At 43.6% G+C, this 12758-nt stretch overlaps 1 protein-coding gene across 11 annotated transcripts in view; it reads right to left on the bottom strand.

Annotated features, from left to right (window-relative positions):
• The window catches only part of macf1a (microtubule actin crosslinking factor 1a), a 301232-nt gene that overhangs the window by 36249 nt on the left and 252225 nt on the right, over positions 1-12758 (bottom strand). For all 11 annotated transcript variants that reach the window (XM_080442895.1, XM_080442891.1, XM_080442892.1 and 8 more), the window contains 2 exons: positions 2706-2867; positions 2136-2306 (listed from right to left, as the gene is read on the bottom strand). In XM_080442895.1, coding sequence (XP_080299021.1) covers positions 2136-2306; positions 2706-2867 — 333 coding nt within the window. The remainder of the gene's footprint in view (positions 1-2135; positions 2307-2705; positions 2868-12758) is intronic.

The following is a 12758-nucleotide window of genomic DNA, read 5'->3' as shown; positions in this document are numbered from 1 at the left end:
AGTTCAGAATAGGGACGCTTGGGTTTGTGTGGTTAAACTGAACTGGTCTATAATCTAGTTATATCAGTTATATCATATATAAGTATATCATGCACAGTATAAGTATATATCATGCACAGTACACATACATTGCTGCTATGCTCAGGCACCTTAGTTTTTTTATTATCTCAGGTACTTTGTAAATATGTAGATAACTTGTCTGGCCTTCTGTTGTTCTCTTGTTTTTGATCTCCTTCCCACTTGCCCCCCACCCCTCTTCTTCTCCCCCCCCCCTCTTCTTTCTATGGAATTAACGTTGCGATGGGAATGATGTACAAAAACGAATTTCACCCACTCTTTTACCTTGTAAACCTGTGATGTGACAATAAACGTGATTCTGATTCTGATTCTGATTCTAGTTATCTCTCAGTATCATCTCTGGAGGAAACACACACAACCCGTCAGTAGAGGTTATTCATGTGTGTTTACTTGCATATCAGCCCAAACTGTGTCAAACTCACAGACGCATTTTCTTTGCACAGGATATTACTGTTATTTTCCCATCAACACAGTCGAGCTCTATTCCACTTCCTTCCTCTTGAAAATGTGTCTCCGTCTCTGTGTTCTAAAGCCGTTCTTGTCCCCCGGCTCAGTGCTGCCCCTGGAATGCACTTATCCACGGTTTCCTCCCTGACCTGCCCGGCCGTGTGACTCCTCCCTCACGCTCTCCGTCACGGATGCAAACACGCGTGATTGATCGCTGGCCGAGACCGCTGGGCTTTGTGCGCACAAACACGGGAAGTGTGTGTTTGATAAACAAGGAAAAGTGTTTGTATGCGTGCCTCACTGCGTGTGTGTGCCATACATGTGTGTGTGTGTGTGTGTGCGTGCGTGTGTGAGAGAGAGAGAGTGTATGAGAGAGAGAGAGAGTGAGTTCAGTAGTTTTCTCTGAAAACAATAGCAGTCTACCGTCTGTGCGTGTGTCTGTGTCAGTCAGACTGGCAGACAGTCAATTGGGACCCTTTTCTATGCCAGGCAGACGGATCATGTTGTGAGAGTCTGTGCGTGTGTGTGTGTGTGTGTGTGTGTGTGTGTGTGTGTGTGTGTGTGTGTGTGTTTCTCATTCAATTAGCTCTTAGGCCAATCCAGGACAGAACCAGAAAACGCAGATCATAATTCTGTTGAGTCAATCTTTGGTGGAGAATTTTGTTTTGTTTTGTTTGATCAACAGCACCGGCTTTAGACGAGCAACAGAAAAACTGGGACACGTAAATGAGATTTACAAATGACTGCAGGCAGCACACGAGCACTGCCCCAAACATCCCTTCATGGACCGCTGCCTCGCTCAAATCATGTGACCAAGGTCCACTTGTTTACAGTACTAGTGATATTATGTAAATGATATGTGATATGATTTGCTGGTTGTTTGTTGTTATAATATGTGTATGTCATAATGCAGGAGTATCTTTTCCATCCATGCACCCATCCACCCAATCCATTCATCCAACCATCCATCTAACCTCCCACTCATGTACTGTACGTCAACCCCTCCCTCTGCCTGGTCCTCTTGCCCAGTGGTACCAGCTCCAGACCCAAAAGAAGGAATTTGATGTCTCCCCGGTACTCAAACTTACAAAACATGTGTTATGAGCTAACTATTCGGGAAAATAGCCGTCTAGCCGAGACACATATTTGGAAATATAAAGGCAGCCTTGGTTGTGAACCAGTTACGAGAATTCACCCCATATGTAGGCTACAGTTTGTCTTTGTTTGTATTTTATTTCATTGTACCTGTTTATTTTGTGTGTATGCTTCGTATGTTTGTTTTTGGAAAAATATATAGGGAATACGGAATATAGGGAAGCAACTCATAATTGTTTGGATCATAACTGTTATAAAAGATATCTGAGACAGAAAATAGCCGATCTACTTCACGATTTCAAGTTTTTAAAATGTATGTATTTTTTTCTGAGAAGTTTAGATTTTCTTCTGATTTTGGAAAATATTTAGAAATAATATATATTTTTTTTTTAGCAAATTCAAAAGAAAAAAAAAGATAAGATAAATGGGATATTTACTCGTGGCCCATAAAAATGGGTTCGCGACCCCAAAATGGGTCCTGACCCACTGTTTGGGAACCGGTCCCCCTTGCCTACCTTCTGTTCCTGGATCTGGGCTTTCACCACGCGGTACTCGGCAGACGGAGGCCTCTGATTGGCCACCAGCTCCTCCGTGTCGCTCAACCAGCTGAGCAGTGGCTCCAGGGCATCCTCGAATTTCCCACAGTGCAACAGGGCCTCCTGCAGCTGTGCGATGCGCTCCGCCACCTAGGGAGAGATGAGTGTGGTGTGAAATTTGCCGGAATGAGCGTTCATACTTTGGGTTGTGTACACTTGCATTTATCTGTCATTGACCTTGCAGAATGACAGGTACCACAACAACGATCCATTTATAGGGAAACGCCATTTTAAGATGTGAAATACAAATGGTATATAACCTGTCTCTCTCTCACACACACACACGCGCATGCATGCACACACGCACGCACGCACACACACCATTCCGTTTTCATGGTACATGTCCAAAACCTCCGTCATGGGCAAATTGGACAATCATGTCCTAAATCAGGACTGATTAGTAACGAAGGATGCCTATTTCTCTCTCTCTCTCTCACACACACACACACACACGCACACACACAAACACCAACATCCAGAGCGCCTCACCCTCTTGTTGAGCGAGTTCCATCTGAGGTTGGTTGTCTCCAGGTCGTGTTCAAGGGCCTGTGTGTCTGTGTGTTTAGCAGCACTCTGGATCAGACCCTGGCCCACCGCGTTGACATGCTGCAGTCTAGGCTGAACACCATCCCCCTGCTCCCTCTCGAAGGCCTGGAGAGACACGGATCACAACAAGATGGCAGGTTAGATCCACGTGATGTGTGATGCCAAATATATGTTATGTTCTCATATGTTAGTATGCAAAGCCTCCAAGGATACTGCCTATCCACTCTGAAGGACCTGAAATTCATATGGCTTAGAAAGGCAGAAAGGAGGGAAGAAACAAACTAACAAAACAAAACAAAGACCTTTAGCTTGGTTTTGCTAGTTAACATTGTTTGTATGTGTGTAGCAGCACCGTATTAAGTACAGACATGTTAAAAACATACCGGTACTGGGTATTTAGTCTGTGTGATAACAGCGAGTGAGCTGTCACAAGACAGAAAAACACTAGGGACAAAGAAACAAAGTGCGAGAATGAAAGAGTGAGAGAGAGAGAGAGGGAGGGAGGGAGGGAGGGAGGTACGGACGGAGTAGATAGGAGAGGGGTGAGAGACGGGGGATGGGGTGGGGAGTGGAGGGCAGAGAAAAGAGGGAGGAGGAAAAAGGGGAGGGGGAGAGGGGGGATTATCAGGATTAGGGAGTAAGGGGCTGGCTGGAAAAGGCTGAGTCGACACCATACGCACGCTCGAACACATACACACACACTGCTTTACAAGACACACACACACCATTCAGACACACAAGTAAGCACGTAGGGTAAGCTCAGACACGCAAACTAGTGCTCACGCATGTGGACACACGCACACGCGCACACATACGCGCACACATACACACACACACACACACTCAGATACACACTATTCAAACACACACGCCATGCCTGTCTAGCCACAATACCGGGTCCGTCTTCTTCTCATGACAACAGAGGCAGCCATCCGGCGTTAAAAGTCAACCAGACTTGACTTCCCTGACTGGAAATGACTGAGAGATGATCCAACACAGACCTCTCTCTGTCCCACACTAAACCTACAATACCACTCTGTCACATACACACACACACACACGGACAATTAGGATCAGTGGCTTTACAACGCTGCGGCAGCCAAACCTCACTGGCCACAACGAGAGAGAGAGAGACACACACACACACAGACACAAAATTCAAGGAACATTTACATACTGTACTTAAACCCATTGACCGGAGTCCCCCAGCCCCCCAGTCTACTGTACTAGGCCCCCCCTCCTTTTCTCCCTCTACACCAGATCTCTTTACCGAGCTTGTAGATGTGCTATTTTTGCCAGATGTTCACCCCTGAATAGCAACGCTAGGGTTCATGTGGTTGACAAACTGAACGAGACATGCATGCACACGCAGAAACATACACACCCACACACACACACACACACACACACACACACCTGTACATACTGTAGGCAAATTAGATTTCTAAAGCAGCATGGACAGAAAGAGCTAGTCTAAGCATACAGATGTACAGAGTACAAATCCTGAGTGTTAATTTAACCCTTTTGGGTCCATTTGTACACTCAGAGTTAAATTAACACTCAGGATATTATAGCGTGAGTCGCATTGGATGACAATGAAATATTACAGTTAATAGAAGGAATGCGAGGACGTCTTAAACTATTTGGGCCAACAACAGCTGTGAGTTTCACTACATATGAAATGGGAACAAAAACTATATAAAAAAACTATATAATGTGCTAAAGAACAAAAGGGAGTTAAAAAAAGAACTTCTTGCAGGGAAGTTGGACACATATAAATATTCACTCCATAAATGCGCACATCTGTTCTTTGGAGGAGTTGAAGTTAGATTTAAGTCATGTGAAGTCTTTATAAGGACCTGTGTGTGTGTGTGTGTGTGTGTGTGTGTGTGTGTGTGTGTGTGTGTGTGTGTGTGTGTGTGTGTGTGTGTGTGTGTGTGTGTGTGTGTGTGTGTGTGTGTGTGTAGCGTGTCATAATCACACTGTTTGCACGATTCTACTCATCTGGTCTAAATAAGGGCTCAAACTACAGGGTCACCATGCCAAGGATACATGTGTGTGTGCGTGTGCGTGTATGTGTGTGGAGAGGGAAAGGGAGCATATATTTCTGTGATGTAAAACAAAGAAAAGGAAGAATGGAAAAGTGTGCGTATTCCCTCACTGTGTGTGTGTGTGTGTGTGTGTGTGTGTGTGTGTGTGTGTGTGTGTGTGTGTGTGTGTGTGTGTGTGTGTGTGTGTGTGTGTGGGGTACGCATGTGTTCATGTCTGTATCCAACAGAAAGGATTTATGGAAAAATGTACGTATGCGTTTGCATGTGTCAATTATGCCTTGTGTGCATGTGTGCATGCATGAGGTATTGAGTGTAAAATATTGACTGGAGAACTGAGTATGTACTGTATGTCTGTGTTACAGTATGTGTGCATGAGTATGTCTGTGCATATATATACATATAGTAAAATCATACTGTGGATATAATTTATCCATTTGTATCTCTGAGCGAGTACAAATGTCCCCAAATGGACCGGTTTAAGCGTCCATTTGGTTACATTTGTGCACTCTTAAGTTAAATGAACACTCAGAATTTTACTGTGTAGGTATTACTGTTACTTACTGTATGTACGTGTTGTGCATGCATGTGTTTCTGTTAAGAGTGTGTGTGTGTGTGTGTGTGTGTGTGTGTGTGTGTGTGTGTGTGTGTGTGTGTGTGTGTGTGTGTGTGTCCAGCCGTGTCGTGGCGAAGGCGTGGCTGTTGACTGGAACAGGAAGTCTGTCGACCAGAACAACAATGAGCTGCAGCAGTGACCCGCTCCACCCCGCACCCTTATCCTGGACAGACACTGTCGTTGTGCACGTGTGTGTGTGTGTGTGTGTGTGTTTGTGTGCGCGCGCGAGCACGCATTTCACAGCAGGAGAGACGGGGAAAGTACATTCATTCACACGAGGGTACATGGAAGCACGCACTAGTTCTTGTGCAGTTCTCTCTCACTTCGATGACTCACTTTTTCTCTCTTTCTGTGTGTCTCTCATCCTCACTCTTCTCTTTCTGCGTTCTCTCCATCTCTCTTCTTTCTCACATACATAGTTCATTTTGTCCCCTCTCTCTCTCTTTCTCTGGAGTGTAGTATCTCTCTCTCTCTCGCTGCAGTTCAGAATGGTTCTCTCGCTACAGTAAACCAGGGCGTCTGGAAAATATCTGACGTGCTTCTCATTCCTCCCTACCTCAGCCCGCACACACACACACACACACACACACACACACACACACACACACACACTTATCATCTCCAGCTCCCCTTCCTCTCTGACTATCGTCCCTCACACCCACCCCAACTTTCTCCCCCTCCTAGTCCCCACAAAACCACCAGCTGCTGCTCCTAATGTAGGCCTCTCCACTCCTCTTTTCTCCTCCACCCCTGCTCTCTCCTCCTCTGTCTCTCTCAGCCTAAACCACAAGCCCACACTGGCTTTCTCACTGTAGCCGCAGGTCAGTGCGAGGGACAAGAGAAAGAAAGAGACATGCACAGCAGGCTAAATGTCCCCTGACTGAGTAAAACTCTAATTCACGTCAAGTCAAATTAGCACGGTTGGAATTGGGCACTTTGATTTGTTCAAAATATTTATTCTCCACGTTTATTTATTGTTCCCCCTCTGTCGTTTAAGATAGCTTATGCTGGATCAGTGGGGTTCGGGGCATGGTATTAACACCAACCGCAAGTTTGGTGTTAAGGCCAAATCCTACTAACATTTGGCCTCATGCAGTAGCAGGATAGCAGATTTATTTTTAAATATATATATATATATATATATATTCACAGTTGGAAATGGTTTACATGGTCTTATAACACACACATAAATATCTAAATCTCCTGTTCTGGGCCCTTATGTGTAGAGCAGCACTTTTTCCAAAAAAACATTTTTAATTCCTTGCTGGCATGTTGGTGCTGTTTTCTCAGCTCAGAGAATTTCTGAAAAGGATAAATAGTCTGGTTCCCACTACATGGCCAAAATAAACAAGTGTTTTCAGCCAGTGAAACCCTATACCCACTATGAAAATGTAGCCATCAAATGGCTGATAATAACGTTTTGCTACATGACTTCATCAAGCATTTATGAACTTCCCTGACCTTTCCCCTGTGTGGACTGTGGAGTACACCGCCCAATATTACATCATGAAATAAGCTGGAAATTCAGTGACATCGACAATCCAGAATCGAGTATGACATAAGCGCAAAATGGCTGCCGTGGAAATACGGTCAATCCTGAGTTTTGTAGGAAGTGTTAAATATATATATATATAATTTGACTACAAAGCACCATTTACATCATCTACAAGGTTACCACTGTCGGGTGGAAACACTTAATGTCCAAAACAATTACTTTTCAGGACAAAAGAAAAAGAAAAAAATAACCTGTGTTTTAATGGATCCAATGTAGTTAATATTTAGTCACAAGCTCATGTGTTAATAACTTTCATTAGTTAAATATAGAAAAATAGCAAAAACAGGTCAAGATGCCGCATGCACTGAGCTTAAAGATTGGCTATTTTAGCTACTTTTGCACGACACTGTACATATAATTAAGTATAAAATAGTTTTAGCATTAATGATTGAAAAAACAAGATTTCTGCCCGACAGCAAGGATACAGTGTATACAACTGGCTGCTATAAATGCCATTTAACCTTCAATCACCCTTGTTGGACAGCTGTGTATATCTGTACATAAACTTAGCATACCATGCTATACATTCTGCATGATGTAATAAGGCTTAAGCTCTATTCAACAAACAGCTTACACTCTCATTCATGTGGATGGTAGTTGCAGTAGAACTAGTGTATGTATGCCACTGTATCACATAGGATACTTCTAACTGAGGGTGCAACAGTTAATCAAACTAATCGATTTAATAGATTGAAATGTCCAAAAATTTTCAAAATCTTGCGAGCTTGTAGATTGGCTATTTTTGTGTGTCGTGTGTAACACTAGTGTGCGTAACTAGGATTTTATATAAATAGGATATTTTTTTGTCGATTTGTATAAAACATACAAAAAATACAAAACTCTCCTCAATTATTCGATGTATCGAAAAAGTAATTGATAGAATAATCGTTAAGAAAATAATCAACAGGTGAAATCCTACTTCAAAGACATACATACAATTACTGCCATTCAACTCTTTCAAGTTTTGCTCTCACCATTATCTATAATGTAATGTGCGGCCTGTACATTATGTCTATGACCGCCATCTTACACTAACATCAGTAGGCATGAAAGCCGCAATCCTTCATGATATTCAGTGCGTTCGCACGCGATCCGTCACGATATTCAGCGCGTCCGCACGCACTTACCAAACACAGACACAGACACGATCTGTGATTGCCGCCAAAAGACGGCCCTGTGCGTGTGGATTCACTTAAGGGACCGTGAAAACATGTGCGGACAACTCACAACTCTTTGATGTTGATTTGCATGACACATAATGCACAATCCATATAGAATATAAAACATATCAATACATTGTGCAGTATACGTAATGTGTCTACAGTATATGCAACAGCTGTGTGTGTGTGTGTGTGTGTGTGTGTGTGTGTGTGTGTGTGTGTGTGTGTGTGTGTGTGTGTGTGTGTGTGTGTCGTCATGCTATCAGCCAGGATAATGATGCAATCAATTCCCTAATCAGGACAGATGAGGAACATGTAGGCTCTTACTCACACCCACGCACAAACAGACATACAGTATTGTATGTATAAACACACACACACACAGGTTTCTAATAATTAAATCACGTACAAACACGTCAGCTCGCCATTAGCCGTCATCACTGCAGTGTAGCTAACATGGCTAATAACACCAACACACAGGAGGACAAACACTGACTAAACAGAACACTCTTCTTCTCCCTTTCTGCATGCAGGGAGGATGATGAGCACGTGTGCTATAGGGTGTGACCTATTAAAATGCAGTAATGGTATACTGAGCTTACTGGGGGGACTGTGGTGGTTCTCAACCTTTTCAGGCCACGACCCCCCCAAAATATTCATGTTTGAACTGGGACCCCCCCCCGCCCCACCTTGACAAACACTTGGAATTGTAGGAGTTGAGGCATTACATTTAGTTTGACTCTGTTCCACAGATACATATTGTGATAAGTGTTGTGAGCTTGTAGATCAGCCATTTTCAAAATTTCTGTCTCTTTCTCATGTTATTTGACAATTTGGCCAATGTCTGACTAGTTTTTATAGTATAGTTTGTTGATTACCTTTGATGCAGTAATGGACTTTTTTCTTTCTTTTCAAGTATTAAAACGTCCTTATATTGTCACTTAACTGTTATCTGGGGACCCCCCTGGGGGACCCAACCCACAGGTTGAGAACCAGTGCGCTATGCTGTGGCATTATTTAATTTGTTATCCTGCAATCCGACCATTCTGGAATTGCGGTCAAACAGCCGTTTACTTCAATTGGTGTCAATTATTGTCTAGTCATTGTGGTTTGGACTGATCATGGGTCAGATTGCGGCTTCCACCTCATTAACGGGGTGAAGCACACATGTAAGGATGTCACCAGCTAAACACAATACAGGAAATGGGCCAGCAAAACAGGAATCTCCCATTGGAAGCCACTAAGAGGCAGATGTCTCCAAACATGTCTCCTCAACACACCACAGGACGTCCAAATGCAGCTCCTCTGTGACAAACACGCTACAAATCTCATTTTATTCCAGCCAATGAGAAGACGGCCAGCAACCTCATCTCCCTCTCACTGTTGGCTTCTCCCTATCTCTCATCTTTTTTATCCCCCCACCCCAATCCCCCCCCCACACACACATTTCCTCACCTCTATTCCATCTTCCTGTCCCCGCTCTATGCCCTCGTCTCCCTCACCCTCTTCCTGCCCCCACCACCCCTGCCCCCCCCTTGCTTCCTCATTTCCCTTGTAATTCAGCCCAGAATGAGGCTGGTAAACAGAAGAGCTGTGAGGGGAGGGAGGGCTGAGGGGGGGGGGAAGAGAGAGAGAGAGAGAGAGAGAGAGAGAGAGAGAGAGAGAGAGAGAGAGAGAGAGAGAGAGAGAGAGAGAGAGAGAGAGAGAGAGAGAGAGACTATGGGGAAAGACGAGGGAGCAAGGGAGGGAGGGAGCAAGGGAGGGAGGGAGAAGCTATTTTCGCAATGACCTCAATGGTTAGCAAATTAATATTGGCAGCCAGACAGGGCTTTCTCTGGACCACAGGCTGACCAGTGTGTGATTCAGATGGGAGAGAGTTAATGGGCTCCATTTGAAACAAGAGGGAGCGGGGTTTTGAAAGTGACCCGCCTAAACAAATGCCATGCAAATGGAGAGGAGAGGGCATTCAAAGCACTTTGGACCACAATCTGAGAGTTAATTTAACTCTAAAAGTATAACAATTGAACTGTTATTGTCTTCCAGCAAAATCCAATTTTGTCCATATTCTTTTGATCATATAACAAATTTAAGCAATACTGGGATGAAATTTATATTGATCTCGATAAAATGTCAGTACAAATGAAATCCCCCAAGAACCATTAGTAGCTGTACGGAGTTATCCCTGGGGGAATTGAAAGCAGAGATCAGTCATATATTCTCCTGATTCTCTTAGTGGCAGGCATTAAAGGAATCACTGTAAACTGTTTAAAACCTACTATCCCAACATTTTCAGTCATTGGTAGTCTACTCCTTAGTATGGAAGAAATAACATAGAACTTGAGGTTTCAAAGGAAGAAATGGTAACACTTTACTTAAAGGGATACTTCACTTTCGGGCCGGGGACACATTTAAAAAAAATATTAAAAATAAATGAAAAAAGTTATGGAAAATTCATGGCCCCCTCACGACACGCAGTGTCCTACTAATGTGTGAGGGGGCCATGAATTTTCCATAACTTTTTTCATTTATTTTTAATATTTTTTTTAAATGTGTCCCCGGCCCGAAAGTGAAGTATCCCTTAAAGGTCGGTATGCATTATAATCGTATTCATAATGCATTATAATGTGCTTATAAGGCATTATAACACTCGTTGTAAATGTTTATTATCATGTATGACAACTTATAACAACGTTTATAACATAATATGAGTGCTGGTCATAAGCTCAGCGGAACAGCACATTATAACTATCTTAACTTAGTTAGTTATAAAGTGTTTGTTATGCATACTTTGCATAACTCTAGTTATAAACATTTATAACTAGAGTTATGAAGCATTATAATGCATTATAGACCCGACCTTTAAGTAAAGTGTAGGACAGCATCCCAAGACTACAGATCCCATGGCCTGTTGCAAAATGCTAATAAATAGCTTAAAATTGGGGAAAGTGAGAAATCGGCAGTGTTCAATGCCCATGTGCAATTTCAAATCCTTTGACCAACCCTCTAATGAGAGAAATGCAGGAGAATGGCCACGTACTCTAACTGTATAAATGCCCCCATCCACAGATTGATCATTATGTCAATGTAGCACGCTCGCTGAGCGCTACTATGGGTTCTTGCGACACAAGTGAGATCGTTTTGTAATTAGAGCCTCTGCGCTTTACTGACTGCACAGTACACACACATACAACACAGGATTATATCGGCGCACCAAGTTTATATAGCCCAGGATTGCTGGGTCTGCTTATTGACTACACACACACACGTACATGAACAACAACAACAGCCTTGCTGGGTCTGCTGTTTGCTATGCATTTAAATCCTCATTATGAAGGACTTAAATCCTAAGTCTTTTATAACTTTGCACCGTTGAGCCAACTCTCTCGCTGGCATTCTCTCTAGCGTAGTGTGTGTGTGTATAGCTGCAAGGCCTGGTCCAGCATGCTACTAGAGGAGAGCACATTAAAGACAATTGAAAACACCTGCTGATCAATTTACCCTGGCACTGCTCCCATGAATCATTCCACCCACAGCAGAGCCCAAGTCACACACCCCTACCACAGTCACCCTGACAACTAGCTCCGATCAGAACCTCTCCCTTCACTATATAGCTCCGAGATGAGGTTCCTCACTGGCGAACGGTGGCCAACAGTACCGACTTTTACCTTTTTCCGCACATCGCATCCAAAAAGTAAAGGTAGTCATCCCTGCTCTCAGATGTTTTAAATTTTAAGCGGTCAAGAACATTTAAGTGACGGGTTGAAACAAGCGTTTAAATCAGCTTTTTTAATCAGCCTGTGGCCAGTCAACCCCCGTCCGCAGGTGTCAGTACTGCTCCCATTTCAGCTGCAATGGGAAAACATGGCACAGGCTGACTAAGAAAGCGGTTTGCAGTTGAATTGCACTCTTTTTCAGGGTGTCAAGTGTTGCAGGACGCACAGCTATCACTCATCCAAAAGGGAAATTAAGTGCTGTTGTTTTTCCTGCTGGTTTTTATTTTCTAGCATCAATCACATCATAACAGAGAGAAAGACAGAGAGGGAGAGACGGAAAAAGAAGAGCGAGAGAGAGAGAGCGAGAGAGCGAGAGAAATCAGATTGAAGCGATCCAGTCTCAGGTAACCATCATGCTCTCTTCCTCTGGTTCACGTCTGTCCTGGAGGCCATCTCTCAGCATCACCATTAAGGCTGATTTATACTGTACTTCATCGCGGACGCGGAGTGACGCATTGGGAGCTTGTAGATCTGCTATTTTCGGTACATGACACGAGTGCGCAACAGCGTATGAATCAAGCATTACCACATCAATCACTATACGCTTTCCTCTGGCACAGGACCGACCTGCGCCCACCTGCACCTCCCTCTCCTCATCTCTCTCTCACACACACACACACACAGCGCTACATCTATCTCCATCTGCTCTCCTCCATTCTCTCCTCTAATGGACATAATAATGGGTGAACAGCAGACGGTCTGTTTGAAGACAGTAACCAGCAATACATTAAAATGATAAATCAAACATCCAATACTAATGCTGCACTGCGTGTTTATCACTGTGTGTGTGTGTGTGTGTGTGTGTGTGTGTGTGTGTGTGTGTGTGTGTGTGTGTGTGTGTGTG

Source organism: Gymnoscopelus braueri (genome assembly GCF_963280865.1).
Source record: "Gymnoscopelus braueri genome assembly, chromosome: 11".
Classification (NCBI taxonomy): Eukaryota; Metazoa; Chordata; class Actinopteri; order Myctophiformes; family Myctophidae; genus Gymnoscopelus; species Gymnoscopelus braueri.
This window is presented reverse-complemented; position numbering and strand designations above follow the sequence as displayed.